This window comes from Trichosurus vulpecula, chromosome 8, assembly GCF_011100635.1.
Source record: "Trichosurus vulpecula isolate mTriVul1 chromosome 8, mTriVul1.pri, whole genome shotgun sequence".
Classification (NCBI taxonomy): domain Eukaryota; kingdom Metazoa; phylum Chordata; class Mammalia; order Diprotodontia; family Phalangeridae; genus Trichosurus; species Trichosurus vulpecula.
Genome location: NC_050580.1, coordinates 125,116,342 through 125,135,987, shown reverse-complemented (window position 1 = coordinate 125,135,987; position 19,646 = coordinate 125,116,342). Strand labels below are relative to the sequence as shown.

General features: G+C 41.9%; 1 protein-coding gene across 1 annotated transcript in view; it reads right to left on the bottom strand.

The window, feature by feature from the left end:
* The window catches only part of LOC118829619 (NT-3 growth factor receptor), a 164,297-nt gene that overhangs the window by 65,794 nt on the left and 78,857 nt on the right, over positions 1-19,646 (bottom strand). Inside the window, exon 3 of the mRNA XM_036736568.1 lies at positions 18,769-18,840. Within this exon, the coding sequence (XP_036592463.1) occupies positions 18,769-18,840 (72 nt within the window). The remainder of the gene's footprint in view (positions 1-18,768; positions 18,841-19,646) is intronic.

Below are 19,646 nucleotides of genomic sequence, written 5' to 3'. Positions count from 1 at the left end.
AGAAACTGTCACCCACCAAAGGCTGACAAGAACCAGCTCAGGAACAGATAGAGCGTTGGTTGGCCCACCACTTAATTTAGAATACACAAATTAAAGTGAGATAAGGAGATGAGGATGGGGCAGGGGTGGGGAGGGGAGAGAGAAAATAAGAGAGAAGGGAAAGGGGGAAAGAGAAAAGATAATAGAGAAAGCTGCCATGGAATGGATCTGGGAAATGAAATTATTAATATTCTAAATAGAACACTGACTACTTAAGCTTTATTTAAAAGCATGCCTAACTATATAATTACTAAGGCTTAATTTGTTTTCTTTTCTGCTCAATAAATAAGGAGCTCACAGTTGTTGTTGGGTATTTTTTTCACAAGCACAAACTCTCTTGGTAGTAGGTTTCATCCTTCCTTGCTACAAATTGGCAGCTGACATGGGAAGAACCCATCAAAAGACAGAGAAGTCCAGGAGTGCTGGTTATTTCCTGAGTTTGTAGAAGGGAAGAGAGGGAGAGACATACACTGGAAACTAACCTAGGGATTTTTAGAGGGGAGTGAGAAGAAAAGCATCCACACTGAAAGAAATTATGGTGTTGTTTTATTCCTTAACAAGGAAATGTTTGGGTGAGTGTCAGGTAAAGTGTCCCCACCTAGGGTAAAAGATGTTAGATATGCCTGGGAAAAGATTAGGGAGTGAAGCTTAATGGCGCAAAAGAGATGATGAAAAATGCTATCCATCCCCAGACAAAGAACTGATAGTGTCTGAATGCAGACTGAAGCATGTTTTTTTTTTAACTTCCTCTATTTTTCTTGAGGGTTTTTGGTTCTGTTTTCTTTCACAACATGACATTATGGAAATATTTTACACGACTGCACATGTATAACCTTAAGAAATGGCACAAAAGACCTTATACCATGTTTAGGGAATACAAATTTACTTAGAACTTGCTGTGTTACTTTAAGCAAGTCACTTGACCTCTCTGGGCCTGTTTACTGTTTTAAAAAGCAGGAAAATCACCTCTAAGGTCCCTTCCAAGGACTCATCCTATGGTGCAATGCAACATAGTAGAAAGAGTACTGGACCTGGAATTCGAACCTCTGGCTTTAAGTTTCAGCATTGCCATTTAAAGGCTATGTGACTTTAAATAAACCCTTTCCCCTCTCTGAGCCTATTTCCTTACCTATGAAATGAAGATGACACAACTCCCTCTAGCCATGTCACCTGATTATTCTGAAGGTAAAATGAGATAATCAATATGAAAGTCATCTGTAAACTATAAAATAACAGAGAAATGAGCTACTATGAATATTAATAGTCATTTAGCTCTCTCAATCTTACTCCCTGGGAAAACCTAGAAGATCCGACTTCAAGTCTGGATTCTGTCACTTACTGGCCATATGACCTTGAACAAGTTAATTGGAATCGCTGTGCCTCAGTTTCTTCATCTGTAAAACGTAGGGGGTGGACTTGCTGATCTCGAAAGTTCTTGCCTGCTCTAAACCCTTTGATCATTATTCTGTGATCCTATAATATGTAAATTATTCCTGTCCTTACTCTCCCTGAAGATTTTGCGAATCAAAATAGGTGGGCTCCATAGCAAGGGGCTATGAGATGGCTGGGAGTGGAGACCTCAGACACTTACTAAGCCCTCCTGCAAAGCTCTTGACCCTGACAGAGAACAAGGGGAAACAGTCTTTCTGTAACCCCCTGCCCTTGATAAGCGAGCCTCCTTTGGAGAGATTTCTTTTCAACTCTGGCTCCTGCTAAATAGAGATTGTACCACCTGACCGCCTATGGCTCCTCGGGGCTTTTCTGCCTCGGTATCACATAACATGAGCAGCCCGAGATAGGAGAGAGAATGTGGAACCAAGGTCTGCTACCTTGCCTTTATGAACTGGAAGCCACAGGGTAAGATGATGAGGCAGTCAGCAAACCAAAGTGACCCAGGAAAGCACCAAACTTGCATCAGCTAAACTTATGGGAAGAAAAGAACAAAGAACAAGATTTCTACACTGTTAAGGACCAGCGTGATGATGTATACAAGACCAGCAGGCAGGACATCAAGACTCTAGTCTTGAATTAACCACCAGTGATAATGAGTCACTTTAGCTCAGCTGATCTGTAAAATGAAGTGTTGGACTAGATCCCCTTCCACTAACTATTTATACGACCTTGGACAAGTCATTTAACTTGTCTGGGCCCTAGTTTCCTCATCATGTGAATGAGAGATTGGACTAGATGACCTTCAAGGCCCCTTCCAGCCCTAAATCTATAATCCTATGATCTTCAAAAAGCATTCCAGCCCTAACCGATTTTACCCCTGAAGTCAAATGTTATCTACCCTATAATACAATGCACACAATCAATCAGCAAGCTTTTATTCAGCACCTGCGATAGAACAGGCATGGTGCTAAACTGAAGACACAGAGACAAAAATGAGCTAGTCCCTGACCTTAAGGTGCTTATATTCTCTGGGGCAACCTTCCTGGAGATGATGAGGATGGAGACATTTAAATAAACATGGAGCTCTATGAAGTGTATATTCCCCACGTCTGACTACTAAATGGAACACACTTATCATTACTCATCCTCGGGGAGAGGCAGCCAGATAGTGCTGTGGATAGAGTACCAGAGCTGGAGTGAGGAGGTCCTGAGTTCAAATCTGACCTCAGATACTTACTACCTGTGTGACCCTGGGCAAGTTTCTTAAACCCATTTGCCTCAGTTTCCTCATCTGTAAAATCAGCTGGAGAAGGAAATGGCAAACCATTCCAGTATCTTTGCCAAGAAAACCCCAAATGGGGGCATGAAGAGTTGGACCCAACTGAAGTGACTGAACAACAAATTCTTGGAGAAAGCAACTAAAATACAGAAAAATAAAATGCTTTGGCTAGAGAATCAATAGTGCAAGCAAGACTCAGCTACATACTGTCAGTCACTGAGCCCCAGGAACATAGACAGATGCAAAGAAGGTACAACAATCCAGAATTTTCAAACCTCTGAAAAAATAATCCCAGAATTGCTTTATGATAATATACTAAGGAGTTGCCTTTGTAGAGCCTTTTATATTTTCAAAGTACTTTCACATATAATACCTTAGTCAAGGCTCAACACAACACTGTGAGTTCCACAGGGTGACATTATTATCCCTATATGACCAAAGAGGGAACAGACACATAGATTTGTGACTCCCTCAAGGTCACATGGCTGGCTATTGATGAAGCTAAGCTCATGACTTCCAAGGTTTGCTACTAGGTCTCATACTGCTAAGAGAGCAGACCTTAAGCTAATTGAAGCTACTTGTGCCTGCCTGGGCACTACCAGACTTAGGGCACATTCTAGAATAGTCAGAGCCACCTTACTAGGAAATGATATACTTCAAGGATACACAGAACAAAAGCAGGAGTAGCTCCAAGGCAAAGAGGTTTTTAATAAGTGCTCGTTGATTGACCCTGAAACATACTCCCTAAGTTCAAGTCTGTCCTTGAAGCCCCAGGCCCATGGAAAGGTCTAGGAACCCACCTCAGCGAGCATGAGGAAAAGGGGAGAGAAGGGTTGAGACAGCGTAGGGGTGCCCTGTGCAAAGTCAAAGCAGCCAGTTCCTTTCATGATATGATTCAAGGGGCGACAGAAAGTCACCTCCTGCCTTCTTGACTTGGAGAAACTTGATGCATTCATCCTTCAAGGTTCAGCTCAAATACCCATGGCAATAATAAATAACAACAGCTCGGTAGCATAGCAGACCAAGTATTAGAGTAGAAGTCAGGAAGAGCTGAATTTCAGTCCTGCCTCAGACACCTATTAGTTGTACAACCACAGACAAGTCCCTTAACCTCTGTCTGCTTCACTTTCCTCCTTTGGAAAATGGGGGTGATAGCAGAACCAATCTCATCAGGATGTTCTGAGGATAAAATGAGATAATGTTCCCTCCATTTTAGACCTCTTCCTCTCCTGTTCCTCCCATTGTTGTCTCTCACAATGGTTTGTCTAGCCAGGATGACATTGTATCTGGGGCCATCCTTTCTAGTATTGATTGTGCTTTCCCTCAGACCACACACCCCACCCATTGGCTTCAGACACGGTGTTAGAATACTCTTTGTTCCCCATTGTTTACTCTAGGTTCCGCCATCATTCAGCAATTCCTCTGACATTCACTCTATCTATATTTTCCTTTTTTCCATTTTCTTTTATTTTTCCATTAGTGAGTATATTTTTCTCCGTCCCACTCTACCTTTAATTTAAAAGAAAAAGACAAAAGAAAACAAAATCTTTGTAGCAAATATGCATATTTAAACAAAACAATCCAATCCAGATCCTATGAGTTCTCAAGATGTTCTCCTTTTCTGGATGAGTGCTGTCTACACAGTCTCCTCCTCTACCCCAATTCTTGTCTTATACTGGGGTCTTGAATATATAGAGTGATGTTCCCTCAAACACTCTATCCTCCCAGTTGCTCAATTTACTCAGCTCCAATGACCAGCTCCTCCACTCTACCTTCACTACACACAAGACCCCATACCCTTTATCTTGCCATCGCTCACAACTGTTCTACTTCCTTTATTAAAAACAAAATTATGAAATTCCTTTATCTGATCATAATTTCCTATAATTCAATCTTTCCCTATACTTTGTTCTTCCTAAATCTATTCTATATTTTCACTGAGATCTCCAGTACCTCCAGCCTTCGGTACTTTTCCACAGCATCTGGCACATAGTACGTACTCCATAAATGCTTACTCTTTTCCTTGCCTCTCCTCCCTATCTCCCATGCTCAAGCTATAGTCTCCTCCCTTCCAAATCTCAGCTCCTTTTGCTAAAGAGTTCAACTCTAAACTATCATATACTCTATAATCCTTTTTTCTCCTTTGTACAATCACTGTTCACATCTTACTAAGACCCACCTGTAGGTTTTACCCATCGTCTACATCTACCACCCCTGCTTGTGTGCAGCTGAATGAAGCCAAGGGACCCAATCAAGTCAACTGGGTCCACTGTGAATTTGTTACCTAATCTCACCTGGGCCCTCACTGTAGCAAGGCAATCCTTCTACTCCTCCCTAATTAATTTTCTTTCCTTCATCACATCCTCCCATTATCACCTCAGCTGACGACCGTTCCTCATACTTCACTGAAAAAACCTGAGGATGTTTACTATGAGCTTCCTCTTCCCCCTTTCTCCTCATCTCACAGCCTCTTCACATCATCCCTCACTGCTGCTCCTTGACTTCATTCCCTGATGAAGAGCTAGCCCTTCTCACCAAGGCCAACTCTTCTATGCATACCTTGGTCCCATCTCCTTTTATCTTCTCCAGAAGACTTCCCCCAATATTATCCATCTCTCTGTGTTTTCAGTTTCTCTCTAATGATTACTTCCCTGATGGGTACATATATCCATAGTTCTCCTCTATCCTTAAAAAAACTCCCTTATATACTACCCCCAGGTTAGCTATCATTGCTAATCTTTCTTCCCTTTCTCAGTCTAACTCCTTTAAAAAAACCTGTCTACAATACATTGCCTCCATTCCTTTCCTCTCACTTCCTTCTATGATCCTAAGATGATGATTCTACGATCTCTCTAACGGCATCCTGTGTATCACTTCTCTTGCACATGTCATGTCTTGTGGCCTGCTCACGCCCACCATGTACTTCTCTATCGTCCTCTGAGTGACCCTCGATTTAAATTCTTGGAAGATTGTGGTATTCCATGACTCAAGGCCATATAGCATCACAAAAAGAATATTGGTATTTTTAATTGACCTTTATTTCAAGGAAAAGCTTGAGGTCTACCCTACTACACAGCTAAATTTTAATAGGAGTATAGCTAGGAACATATCATGGAGACGAGAGACAGCATAAAGAAGATGCCAAGACAGGGATAGCAGAGCAAGGGTTATGGAGCACCTGATTCAGGCACTGAGAAGTACCAAAGATAAATTCAGCCTCCTTTCCAATTTTGCCTTGGGCTAGACTTGGCAAAGGCTCCCATATCTATCCAACAACTTGAAGGCTAAGAATGCTGAAAACAGGAAGTAGATTTTCCTGGAAAGAAAATTCAAATTTGTGGGTGTAGAAAAGGCCAAAGTTTGCCTAGAAACTCCACCAAATTAAAGAATTGCAGATGTAAACTCCTTTCCATAGGAGACCAGAACGAGAGAAAAACAGCTGTCTGGGAAAAGGAAGGATGCCTGGCTGGGGAGACAATGGGATTCAGAGGACTAAAGCTGGAGTCAGAAACAGAGGGTCCATGGATACTAAACCTTACATCCAGTTAGTTTTCCCAAACTATACTTCCATTTTCTCTATCTGTAAAATGGGAGCAGTGATACTTAGTCTCTTCTTAGTCCAGTTAGGAAAGGCACTTTAATATTGCAAATCAGCGTGGTGCCACAGAATAAGCCATAGCTCTGGAGTCAGAGGACCTGATATTTTTGACACTATCTGTTTGACAACGGACAAGTCACTTAACCTTCCTGGCCTCAGTTTCCTGATCTGTAAAATGAGGGAGTTGGACAAGACTGCATCTTCAGTCCTTTCTAGCTCTGGACCTACGATCCTTGGAGCCTTTTCTGTGTAGTTTGTGCGGGTGCATCCTTAGCTTTCTGCATTCTAATAACACAAAGAGATTTTTTTTAAATTGGTGCTTTGTTGATTTTGATTGACCCTGACATATATTCCCTAAGCACAAGTCCATCCTTAAAGCCCCAGGCCCAAGTGAAGATCCAGGAACACACCTACAGCAGGAAGGGAGACAAAGGCTGAGACAAGGTTGAGATTAAGGCTTGCTCTGTCCAAAGGCAAAGCAGGAAGTTGCTTTCACGGCATGACTTGAGGGGCAAGAAAAGGTTACCTCCTGCCATCTCTGCTTGGAGAAATTTGATGCATTAATTCTTCAAGGTCCAATTCAAACACTACTTCCTTCATGACTATTTCCTTGACCCCTTTCTTTTTGTGTTTTCTGAGACACTGTTCATTCCGGACTTTCCTTTTATCCCTCTTTTTTCTGACTAAAAATGTCTGTCCATCAATGCTCTGTCCTCTTTCCCTCTTCTCTTCTCCTTATAATCTCTAATAACTTCAATTATCACCCCTATGAAAAAAAGCCAAATCTACATCTCTAGGCTTCAAGCATTTTTTACAATATCTTATATCCAATATCCAATCTACTTCCTTAGTCAACTTCCTTAATGCACAGGCATGGCCTCCTCATTCCCTTATTCCTTTCATTGGGTCCCCGTGGCCTCTTGAATAACATACAAACTAGCTAATCTGCCATTCAAAACCCTCCACAATCTATCTCCAAGCTAATCACATTCTGCTCCACTTCATGCATTCTATACTTTAGCTGAACCAAACTATGTGTTATTCCCCCTATCCCAGCTTGTCCTATAACAAAGAATAATTTTTTTAAAAAAAGATGATTGCACATGAAACTCCAAATCTATTATGTACAACTTGCTATTCCTTTTAAAGATATAATAAAGTTTTCATGTAAATTTCTTTTTTCTTCCCTCCCCACCCTCCAAACTCCACCCAGTCCTCCCCCCCACTCTCCTGTTCCTGCCTTAGAGATGGCTACCATTAGATTAGTTTTTGAGGCTTTTTCCATGAAGATGTCAGTTCTAGCTCTTCCTCCCCATCCCTTCCTCTTGGGGTCAAGGGACCTCAGAGAGTTCTAGATCAGTCCAGACCACCAGCATCCCTCCAGAAAGCTTCAAAACCTCTGACGGGCACAGAATCACCTCTCTTAATTAGGGGTCCCCCAAATCAGACCAAAACTAGGTTTTGCCCTTCTGGTTTCCCCAGGCTCACTCCCAGCCTAGCCTAGGATAGCTTCAAGGCTTTAGAGAAGAAGTCAATATTTAGAGCTCACAATAGGACTGCAGTGTGATCTGTTGTTTGTAATAAGGCATCTCAGATCCAATACAAATGTTTAGAAAGCCCTGTAAAAGTATCTAACAGTGACCAAAATCTAAATAATCATAATAAACAACTGACCTCTCTAAGATCCAAGAAGATTGCACAAGAGGAGGCAAAGACAACCTGAGAAAAGAAAGAAAGGCATGTGCACACAAAGCGTTAACATATCAGCCAAAAGGACTTTTGAAACCGCATCAAGGAGAAAATGAGAGACTAACTGGAGACCGCAAGCCTGCTACAAAATGTAGAGGGACAAAAATTAATGATGACTTTAAAATAGCTGAAAGACTGAACTCATTTTCTAAATCTGTCCTTAACAAGAAAAATGAAGAAAAGAAATGTGGACAAGTGGGAAGTAATGAAGCCTTTATGAAGAAAAAAAAAATGCTATTGACAAAAATCAAGGCAGAGAATGCTTGGAAAGTATGAACACATCTTAAAATCAGCAAGGGCAGGATTCATGCAACCCACAGTATTGCGTGAGGCAAGAGGCCAAAGTATTTACTGAACTGTAAACTGAGTTTTGAACAAACTAAAGATGCAAGATGATACGAAAACCTTTAAAAACATGGTACAGAGCCATCTAAAACGTAAGAATGAGGCCAGAAACTCTTGGGGGTTGCCAGACCACAAAGTAGTGAAGATAAGACCTAGCTTTGAAATCTCTTAAAGGACAAAAGGCTCCAAGCTCAGAAAAAAAGCAGACTGTATGAGGCAAATTGGGTGGATTCCTCTATCTCCCTCCCACCTAAAGAGATGACCAAAAAATAAACAAGTTAAGAAAATCTTGGTTTATTGACTACATACTATATGCTTAATTTAAAAGAAGCATTTTGGTGTAATGGACAGTACTAGACTTGGAGTCAGGAAAACTTGGGTTTAAATACTGTCTTTTGCTTTGAAATAACGTGTTCTCAAAGGCAATTAGGCAGTGTAGAGCACTGGGCCTGGAGTCAGGAAGACCTGAGTTCAAATTTAGCCTCTGACACTTACTAGCTATGTGACCCTGGACAAGTCACTTAACCCCTATTTGCCTCAGTTCCTCATCTATAAAATAGGGACACACTGGAGAAGGAAATGGCAAATCACTCCAATATCTTAGTCAAAAAAAAACAAAACCTCATGAACTTTTATCCATGGGATCACATAGAGTCGGACATGACCGTATGACCGAATAACAACAAGCATGTCCTAGGATTGGCTTAGTTCAAAATAAGAAAACTCCACATTGGTAAGGACTTATGAGGAATAGTTTTGAGTGAATGCTGACCCATAAAGTACCTTGCTTTCTTAGGACTCAAGTACAATCTCAGTCCCAGTTGCCAAGCTCATTTACAAGGGTGTATGCTCAGAGATTCACCTGGGGATGAATGACTGAGTATGTGGGGAGGTTATACAGCACAGAGTGACCCAGGCAGGCACCAGGCTCAGAAGGTTCTCAGGGCTTTCAGAATCACAAGGGAAGAAGGCTTCAGGGACTGGGCTGACATCAGTGTGCTGCTTTTACTCCATGTTGTCTAATTGTAGAACACCAAACTATTTATATTTGCACTTTGCTTATATTGACGGTGCCTTTTACAATGTATTTATGTTTCTCAGGGCTCAGTAAATAAAATCTAACCCATCCTCCACCTTTTAAAATAAAGATTAATGTGTTTCTTTTCCCTCCACATTGTTGCCAGCACTCTTCCTTCTTCCACCCCCACCCCATTCCCAAGAATGTATCCCATTAGCTCTGAGGAACAGTTTCAGAGAGACCCCAGGGAGAATGGGTACAGGGTGATGCCCTGGACTTGGCATTTGTAGAACTGGACTTTAGGCCCAGTTCTACCCCGAAATAATTATGTTCATGTTACTCTGTCTCTCTGGGCCTCAGTTTCTTTCTCTGTAAAATGAGAGAGACTAGTGATCAAGATCTGAACCAAACACAGAAATTTGGTTTTCTGTATGGAGCACCTTAAGTTCTAAAGAGCCTCTAAAATTCTATAATTCTATGACTTAAGGGGAACAAAGAGAAAGTGAGAAATAGTTTAGCACTATTACATTGGATGCTTGGATCTCCTGAGTGCCTGGGTAGACGAAGGGCATATGTTTGGAAGGAAGAGAAGAGGAAAATGAGAGGGCAATGCGCATCTTGGCTGTTTGATTACTTTAAGACCTAGAGAGACATCTGGGTGGGGTTCAGAGGAAAAGACATAAAGTGTCAGGGCACAACAAAATAATATCTATTCTACAGCCTCCAGATTTCTGTCCTGGCAAACTCTTTTAAAAAAGAAATCATTTATTTACTTTTAGTTTGTAATGAATAAATACTGTCATGATATTGACCCAATTCATTTTCAGTAAATGTCAACTGTGGCGGGCAGCCAACATCCTGGTGAGACAGTGACATTCACCCCTTTAAGGCTTTGTGGTAGGGAATCCTTGAAAGTCTAGGATGCTTAGCACAGTCAAAATAACTAGCACAGTCAAGGTCAGGGAAGAGACCTGAACTTACAAGACATTCTTCATCATCATCATCATCATATTTCCAAGATCCATGAGTTTTTTGGCAAGAGTATTCACTTTACTGATGAAGGTAGAAGCTTCTATATGCCTTAGGAGAGTCTTCATGCACATGTTCATGAAATATTATGGCCAAAATATTCAACACCATAAAGCCAACCAGGTGATGAGCCTTTCTACACTTAGCTAGGCTAAAACTAAGATGACAGATACACTCTCCACTGCCAGGCCCATACTCTAATCCCTTCCAGCTTGGTAGAATCTAAAAGACCTTGGCACAAGCATCAAGAACTCGTAGTTATCTCCTCATCGTATTGAGGCATCAGAGTAGAATTTTAGCCTAATAAAAATATCTACCTCTATACACTTCTATAAAGCACTTTGCATATATTATCTCACTTGAACCTCATAGTTGTTTGAAATAAGTTGTATATAAACCCATTTCACAGATGAAGAAATTGAGGCGCAAGGCAGTAACTTGACTTGCCAAAGTCAAGCTCAGGCAATTAATAAATGGCAGAGCTGGGACTAAAACTCCAAACTTCTGACTCTAGGTCCAGTCATCTTTGCCACTATAATACTTCTCACCTGGCCTCACACTTCCAACCAGGTAAGCTTTAAAGTCACCTGAGTGAAGAATGGATATAGAGAACTGGAAGAAACACACACAAGTATGGTGAATGGCATGAATCACAGAAAGATGAATTACTTGGGTCACCACATGTAAATTGAACACAGGTAAAATCCTATTGCAATGAACTCTAAGAGATATTCTGAATTCTTTACTGACACTGAAATTTCACATTCTGTATGCAGAAACAACTGAGCCATCACACAAAGTTCTGGGGGAAAAGATTTTACTTATAATAGTGGTTGTGGAAATTTACATGGGTGGTAGGTAAATATCTGGAAATGTTTCCTAAGAGAGCCATCAAAAGATGATACCAGCTGCCAAGGAAAATGGCAGAAGGTCAATTGAGAGATACATGTGGGCAAGACCTTAAAGAGAACAATTAAGTAAATTTTCTCCATAGGGCCTAAAGAGAACCCAAGGGACCTCCTAGAGTTTGGCTCTTTTTGACTCCTTTCTGTGTGGCATTACTTCCTAGCACCTGAGAGACATCACCTCAGTGGCAAATATTAATATTCCATCTTGAAGGTGGAAAGCCTAAGGCACTCAAAAATAGAGTGAAACCCTAATGAAGAGTTTTGTTGTTGTTTGGTCACATCCGACTCTTCATGACCCCATTTGGGGTTTTCTTGGCAAAGATAATGGTTTACCATTTTCTTCTCCAGCTCATTTTACAGATGAAGAAACTGAGGCAAACAGGGTTAAGTGACTTGCCCAGGATCACATAGCTAGTGACTGAGGCCAGATTTTAACTGAGGAAGATGAGTCTTCCTCACTCCCGGCCTGGTGCTCTGTCTATTGTACCACCTAGCTTCCCCCTAATGAAGAGAAGTATCAGCCTGTAGGACCAAGCCTGTAAGGAGCCAAGACGTGGGTTCTCAATCCTGGATCTATGACTAATTGGTTTGGTGACTTTGGACAAATCATTTCACTTCATTAGGCCTCAGTTTTCTGTTCTATAAAACGAAGGGGGGGATGATCTCTAGGTCCTTCAGTTTCCCAGGAGTAACACTGAGCAGTCATGGCTGACAGAATAACACCTTTGTTAACATCTTTGAGGCTAACCATCCTGCTTTGCTATTTCTTTACCTTCATGCACTGACTCTAGAGGGGGCAGCTAGGTGGCACAGTGGATAGAGTGCCAGGCCTGGAGGCAGGAGGACTTCTCTTCCTGAGTTCAAATCTGGGCTCAGACACTTAATAGCTGTGTGACCCTGGACAAGTCACTTAACCCTGTTTGCCTTGGTTTCCTCAACTGTAAAATGAGCTAAAGAAGGAAATGGCAAACCACTTCAGTATCTTCACCAAGAAAACCCTAAACGGGGTCACAAAGAATCCGACAAGACTGAAAAACAGCTGAACTGACTCTGGAGTCACGGGCAAACATATATAACTTTAAACAACAGGCAGTTTGGGAGTAGGGGAGGTCTTGAGCCAATCACAAGCTTTAAGCAACTGAGCATTTCTAAACTGATCAATGATTTCACTCCCCATTTCTTATCCTGTGTAGGGGAAGGAAAAAAAAGGCCTCAAAGCCATTACCCTTTAAAAAAAAGGCTAAGCCAAGGCTCTTGCAATTAGTGTTGGAGTAAGTGATCATCTTGTGATTGCTCAGCTGGGGACTGAAGACTTGTAAATGCATTTAGAGGACAGAAATAGAAGATGTTGTGAGAGTGAGAGCAGGGCCCTGGCCTCATTGCCAGGAGAAAATGTCTTGGAGCTACCGGGAAAGCCACTCTATCGAGGCTTAGAATATGTTTTGTTCTGCTGGTTTGGTTGGTTGTTGGGTTTTTTTAATGAAGTCAGTTAATAAATAAAAAGTCAATAGTGGAAAATTATAGATACATGGACTTCTTGTCATCTTGGCCTCCCTTCTGCCAGTCCTGAGTCCTTCTTAGAGCTCTGCCAAAGGCCCCACCCTCCCTGATAGACTTGCCTGAGGTCATCAAACTAATCCATCACAGAACTAACACTCCTGTACTCCTTATACTTATGTCCAACGGGCTAGGACTACTTTCTACTATAGTATGCTTTATCAGTGACCCACTAAAATATAGGCCTATCACTTCGCCTGTGTTGGAAAGGTATGTCATCTATTGATACAGCTCTTTTTTTGAACTCATAGCCTTAGAGTCAAGTCAATAAGCATTTAGTAAATACCTACTATATGCCAGGCTCTGTGCTAAGTGCTAGAGATGTCGTTGTCTTTCATCCTTCATTCTCAGAGGACCAATGACATCAAGAGGGTGATGTCTTGACTCAAGTGTGAAATGGATTTAAGTGAGGCAGAGCAGTCAGCCTCACTCTTGTCTCCAGAGTCATCAAAGTCCAGTGGCAAGACAGAAGTTGGATGATTCAGGATGCAGTGGATGACCTTGGCCTTTCAAATGAAGGTTTTTCCCAGGCTTCAAAGGAAGATAAAAATAGCCCTTGCCTTCAAGGAGTTTACAACCTAATGGCAGAGTCAATATGGAAACGACAATGAACAAATAAGATATATACAGGATAACATAGAGATAATCTCAGGGGGAAGGCATTAGCTTTAAAGGGGGACTGGAAAAGGCTTCTGGCAGAAGGGGAGATTTTAACTGAGCCTTGAAGGAAACCAGGGAAGCCATAAGGAAAGATGAGAAAGAAGAGAATTCCAGGCATGGGGGACAGGCAGTGAAAATGCACAGATCCAGGAGATAAATGTCTTGCGAAAGTAGTACCAAGGGAGTGGACGTCACTTGATAGCAGAGTATGTGGAGGTAAATGAGGTCTAAGAAGATGAGAAAGGCAGGCAGTAGCCAGATTATGAAGGACTTTATGAGCCAGTCAGAAGGTTTTATATTTAATTCTAGTGGCAAGAGGAAATCATTGGGATTTATTGTATAGGTGGCTGACATGATTAGACTTTCACTTTGATAACTGAGCAAAGCATGAGGAGGAATGGGAAAAGACAGATCAACCAGAAGACTATGGCAACAGTATGCGTGAGAGGTGAGGAGGACCTGCACCATGGTGGTCACAGCAGCATCATAGAGAAATGTCTGGTGCACTAAGAGGTCAACCTATTTGCCTATACTCATACAGCTAGTGCGTGTCAAAGGTAGGACTTGATCTATGTCTCCCTGCCTACACTAGGCCATGCTCCCTCCCATGCCATCCTTATATAAAGATGATGCCACTGGCCTAACTTTGGTAGTCCAGTAGCACTAAGGTTTTTCATTTCCTTGTTTTTCTAGTAATGGGGATGGAGTTGCACTTTTCCCACAATAACTCTCATTAAGGTTGCTCCCTGAGGTTCACCTTTCAGAAGTCGTGATTCCCTCCACAAAGCAACTAAGTACACACCCTGCAGATAGATGAAGCAGCTGGGCAGAATCATGCTTAGTGTTTTGTGCCAACAGGGTAATAGACCTTTCTACAGTCCCACAAGCTCCCAGGTGGAGAGCCCTTGCCACCTATCAAAGATGGACAACCTGCAAGTTTGAGTCAAGATGTCACCTCCTCCAAGAAACCTTCCAGTTGCTAGTGCATCGTCTCTTCTCGATTTTCCCTGCATCAGACAGCTCCCTGCCATCATCCCACTCTCCCCCTCCCCCAAAACATTTGCTCAAGCCTTTCCCTCTGTTACCTTCCATCCACTCTGCATGTGTGTTGTTTGCACCTATTCATTTATGTGTCATCTTCCTTGTTCAGATGTGATATTCTTGAAGGCAGAGATCATTTTTGCCTTTCTTTGTAACCCCGGTGTTTAGAACAATGCCTGATTACTGAATGCCTGATTACCGTTCATCAACCCGGATCATCCCTAAAGAGAAGCTTCACATTCCTCTTCCTGATGTCTCTCCCACTAATCAAGACCTAGTTTCAGATGCAATGGCTTTAGGCATACCTATTTCCCATCTTGGTGAGTAGCTGTACCACCATTCCCATGAACATAACCAGATTCCTGGGGTTTTCTAAACTCCCAGAACTGCTACAGAGATGAAAGGAATAACCCCCAAAAGGCACTGAACACTTCACGCTGGACCACCTAGGCACAGCTTCCTCTTCCTAGTACATGCACCTGCACAAGAGGAGGAAAAATCCCTCTACAAATTCCTGACCCTGCTAGGGTGAGACAGGAGAAAATTCAACCCATCAGGAAAAGGAACACAATTGGAGCATCTGAAATGGGCAAGACTCATAGGTCCAAGCAAATCTTTGCTCTCCTGACCCTCACGTCCCCCAGCCAGCCACCAAGATGCAAAGAGCACCAGGGAGAAGTACCCTGCTAACTGATTTTATGCAAATGACTGGCCTAAGATTTAGGAGACAGGCTAAATTGGACGAGCCTAAAATGAAAGTCTTGGACTCCTGATCACCAACAAATAAAGAGCCTGGACAATAGGTACAGAGTTATTTTGCTTTTCTAAAGAGAGGAAAAACAGCTTAGAGCAAGCTGAGCAGGTAACCTACTAGACATAGTCCAAGGGGCCTGAGGAGTCTTCACAGCAAGGGGCATTCCCTTTTTCTCCACAGACTGTTTCCTCTCCTGTCAGTCTAAAGATCTCTATCTACTACACAAGAACCCCCAACCCAGGATGCTGTGCCCTCCAATCTCACCCGACTGAATGGGCAAAACTCAAAATTCTATGGCCAGTGAAACTGTCTACAAGTCACATATGGCTAAGAAGCACCCAGCTTTCCTAATCCCCAGTCTCTGAGGTCAGGAATCTACCCCCCTCCTTATAAAGCCAGGCTATATCCTATCTCAACAGAAGTCACAGACTCCCAAAAAAGTTATTCACCTCTTGGATTTAAGGGCTTTTGCCCATCCTGTGGTAGAATTCCTTCTTCCTATCAGGAATCCTTCCAATGGGTACTCCAGATGGCAAGTAGGACACAATAACTTCCTCCCCCTACTCCTCCTCCTGAGCTCAATAGGAATGAAGGGTGGGGCCAGGTGGAATTGTCGCTAATTCTCTGATCCCTGGCTCTCATCCTCAACCCTCCCTTCATTCTCCCAACCTTCACCTCCAGGAAATGTCACACTCCCCACCGAGTTTCATTTCTGGCTAGCAGAAGTCTGGGCTTAGGTCCAAGCAATGGCAAAGAGCTCACCAGCCCCACAGAGCCCAAGCACTGCCAACTGTTGGTGAGACTTTTCCACAAATCAGCCATGGAAATACAAGAGAAGAGTAGGTAACAGGTCAGAAGAAGCTTCTAGCAAAAATATGTATTATGTATATAATATGTACATTACATATAATATATTTTATATATAACATGTACATTATATATGATGTATATTTATATATAATATCTCATATATATTTAACCATGACCCAAAATCTCCCCACATACCCCTCAAAAATGCTCCTGTTTCCACCCCAACTTGCTTCCACCAAATCCAGAATCTGTGTATCAATCAATGAACAAGCATTTATTAAGTGCTTGCTGTGTGCCAGACACTGTACTAAAGCATTAGAGAAACAAAGAAGGGCAAAAAAACAGTCCCATCTCTCAAGGAGATCACAGACTAATGGATAGGCTAGAAACCTAGTACCTGGCTCTGTGTGTGGGCAGCAGGATTCCAGCACACTACACACATACCTACAAAGCTTCAAGACAGCAGCCATAAATCAGCAGGCAAAATCACTAAGCAGAGTAGAATTTCTAATTATTCAAATCCCTGTAAACTCTCTGTTTCTGCTTTCATAGCCCAAGATTATATTCAGCAACTACTTGCTGAAGACTAAAGAGATTTTAGCCCTCTGGTAGTTCATTGGGAGATCCCTGCTCCCAGCAAGCTTGTAACAAGGTGATGAGATGAGCCAAACAGTGGACAGAGGATCTGGTTTGGAATCAGGAAGATCTGAATTCAAATTCTGCCTCAAACGTTTGCTAGCTATGTAACCATAGGCAATTTAATAAACCAATCTCACTTTCAGTTTCCCCACCTATAAAATGATAATAACAGTACCTACCTTATAATATTTTCAAGGATGAAATCAAATCAAGTAATACATATATATAAAGTACTTTGCAGTAATAGTGAATTATTGTCCCCAACACTTGGATGACTGGGTTTATCAAATACTAAATTACTAGTCATTTACTAATGTGTATTGTGTACCTAATCTATGCCTCTGATCGTAATAGTGTTAGCTATTATTATTATGATCTGCTCCAAAATGAGGCATGTGTCCTAGAATCCAAAGTCTCAGTCATCTCTCTGCCTTTCTTTCTCTCTTTATAAGAGGGGAATGTAAAGACTTCCTCCTCTCCTTCAGGATGCAATTCAATGTTATGAGCCAAGGTCCTAGGGCCTCAATTCTTTACCATTTAACCAAACCCAAGGGATGGGGACCAAGGCCACAGTTCAATATTTCCCATCCTTCTGTGAGCTGCCCCTGGCCCACCTCTCTCCATAGTTAATTACTTGGAAATTAGGCAGCCCTGCTGACTACCTTGTGCCTGGAACTAGCTAAAACAAGAACCTCCAAAAGAACCCCACCTTCAGGAGGTTTAGAAAGGCAAAGGCTAAATGCCCCAGCCATAGAGCAGGGGAGAGGAGCAGGATTTCCACAGGGAAGACAAGGGTAATGAGTGCAGAGACATGCTCAAAAACCTCCCTACAATGGAGGTAAAGGAGGCTAATGAGGAGATTAAGTATGTTTTCCTCAGAATTTAAGATTCAATTATCTAACATCCTATTTTTATTCAACTTTTATCCATCATATAAATGCCTTTTTTGAAACCAAGAAGAGTTTCCTATTGCCTATCACATTAAAAGGCCCTATGGAGTAGAGAAGAGAAAGATGACATTGGGGACCAGGGAGTCATGGGTCCAAGTCTCACCTCTGACACATACAAACAATACGGCTCCCTCGCCATCCCACCCCCGCAGGTTATCTATCCTTTCAGAGCTCTCTCTAATCAACCCTCTCTGACTAGAAATTGAAAAGTTCCAGCCAGTATCAGTAGAGTTTCCTCACCTAGGAGTCATCTGTGCCAATGAAAACATAGATCCCTACCAAGAGTCAGAATGGTACAGTGTGAAGGGCACTGGATTTGGAGTGAGAAGACAATTCAACTCCTCATGCAACTTGCTACCTGTTTGATCCTAGACTCAGACCTTAGAATATGTCATCGAAGGCCTCAGTTTTTTGAGAGAGGTGGACTAAATGATCCCAAAGTTTTCTTCCTGATTTATATCTATGATCCGAAATCCAAATTCCTCTGCTTGGCTGCCAAGGCCTACTATAATCTGACCCCACCCCAACTATCACTTGTTTCCCACTGTTCTCTAATAAGCATCCTCTACTGCAAATATACCAATTTCTTCCCTATCTCCCCAGACACCTAAGACTAGTTTCTACTTCCATATAGTACTGGGATATTTGAGGACTCATTAATTAGTCCTTACCTAGCTAGATTAGAGAAATAAAGATGGTGCCAAAATTCTTTACCAAAAAAAATGCTCTATCAACTCAAACATAAAATATTAAATTATGCATCCTATACAGTTTATAAATGAGCACATTTTTTTTATTTTATGTCAAAATGCACAAAAAATCCTTTGAGTCTCTGCTCCTTTCTTCCCCAGGGCTCAGCCCCTGGAAGGTCTCAACCTGTAAAAAAACAAAACTTTGTTGATGGGTTTTACCTAGATAAGCTCATCTTCAAGGAAGTTCCCATGCTATTGTTACCTCTTGGTCCTAGAGCCCCTGTGACATAGATCAAGACTGTACTCACATGTAGCGTAAGTGAGGATTCTTGGCAAATGCCCTAGGCTGGATGTTCCGAAGTCCTGAGTTCTTGATAGTCCTGGGGAAAAATTAAAAGTATGTCAAGAGAGGTCAAAAAGAATCATAAAATCTGAGATACAGCTAGCATTGAGTTAATGGGAAGGATGGGATTATAAGCTCCTTTTGTGCATGGACTGAGTCACCCACATGTCTATGATAGCGACTAGCTTATAGTAGGCAGTCAATAAATATTTGATGAATAAACGAATTGAGCTACAATAGATAATCAGTCTATAAGAATTTATTAAGGGAAACAAGAATAAGAGGGAGCTCTGCTCCCTCATCCAAAAGGAAGTGGTAGAAATTAAACTGGTTATGGATAGGGATTTAACCAAGTAGGTAGAAAGCATGGAGTCCATGGAAGAAGTGAGACATAGGCTAAATGATTAAATGACCTAGCTCAGCTCTGCTGGCTGGTGAGTTCCCGTCCAGTGCCTCCCTTTCTCTAAACACCTCATTACCAAGCCTCTTCCTGGGCATCACTCCCACTCACCAATGCTAAATGTCTCTCAAAGTCCCTAAAGGTCCTCCCCCTCCCCCTCAGAGAAGAGAGAGAAAAAGAGCAGTAGGAGACATGGAACAACTCGTAGGCAACAGGCAGACAAGTAGACATCAGGCAGCTAATTGCCACAGTGGATAGAATGCTAGACCTAAAGGCAAGAAGACCTAAGTTCAAATTCTACCTCAGACACTAACTAGATGTGACACCCTGAGCAAATCATTTAATGGCTTTCTGCTTCGGTTCCCTTATCCATATGATGTAGATGACAATAATAATTCCCACCTCTCAGAGCTGGTGGAAGGATAAAATGAGATAATATTTGT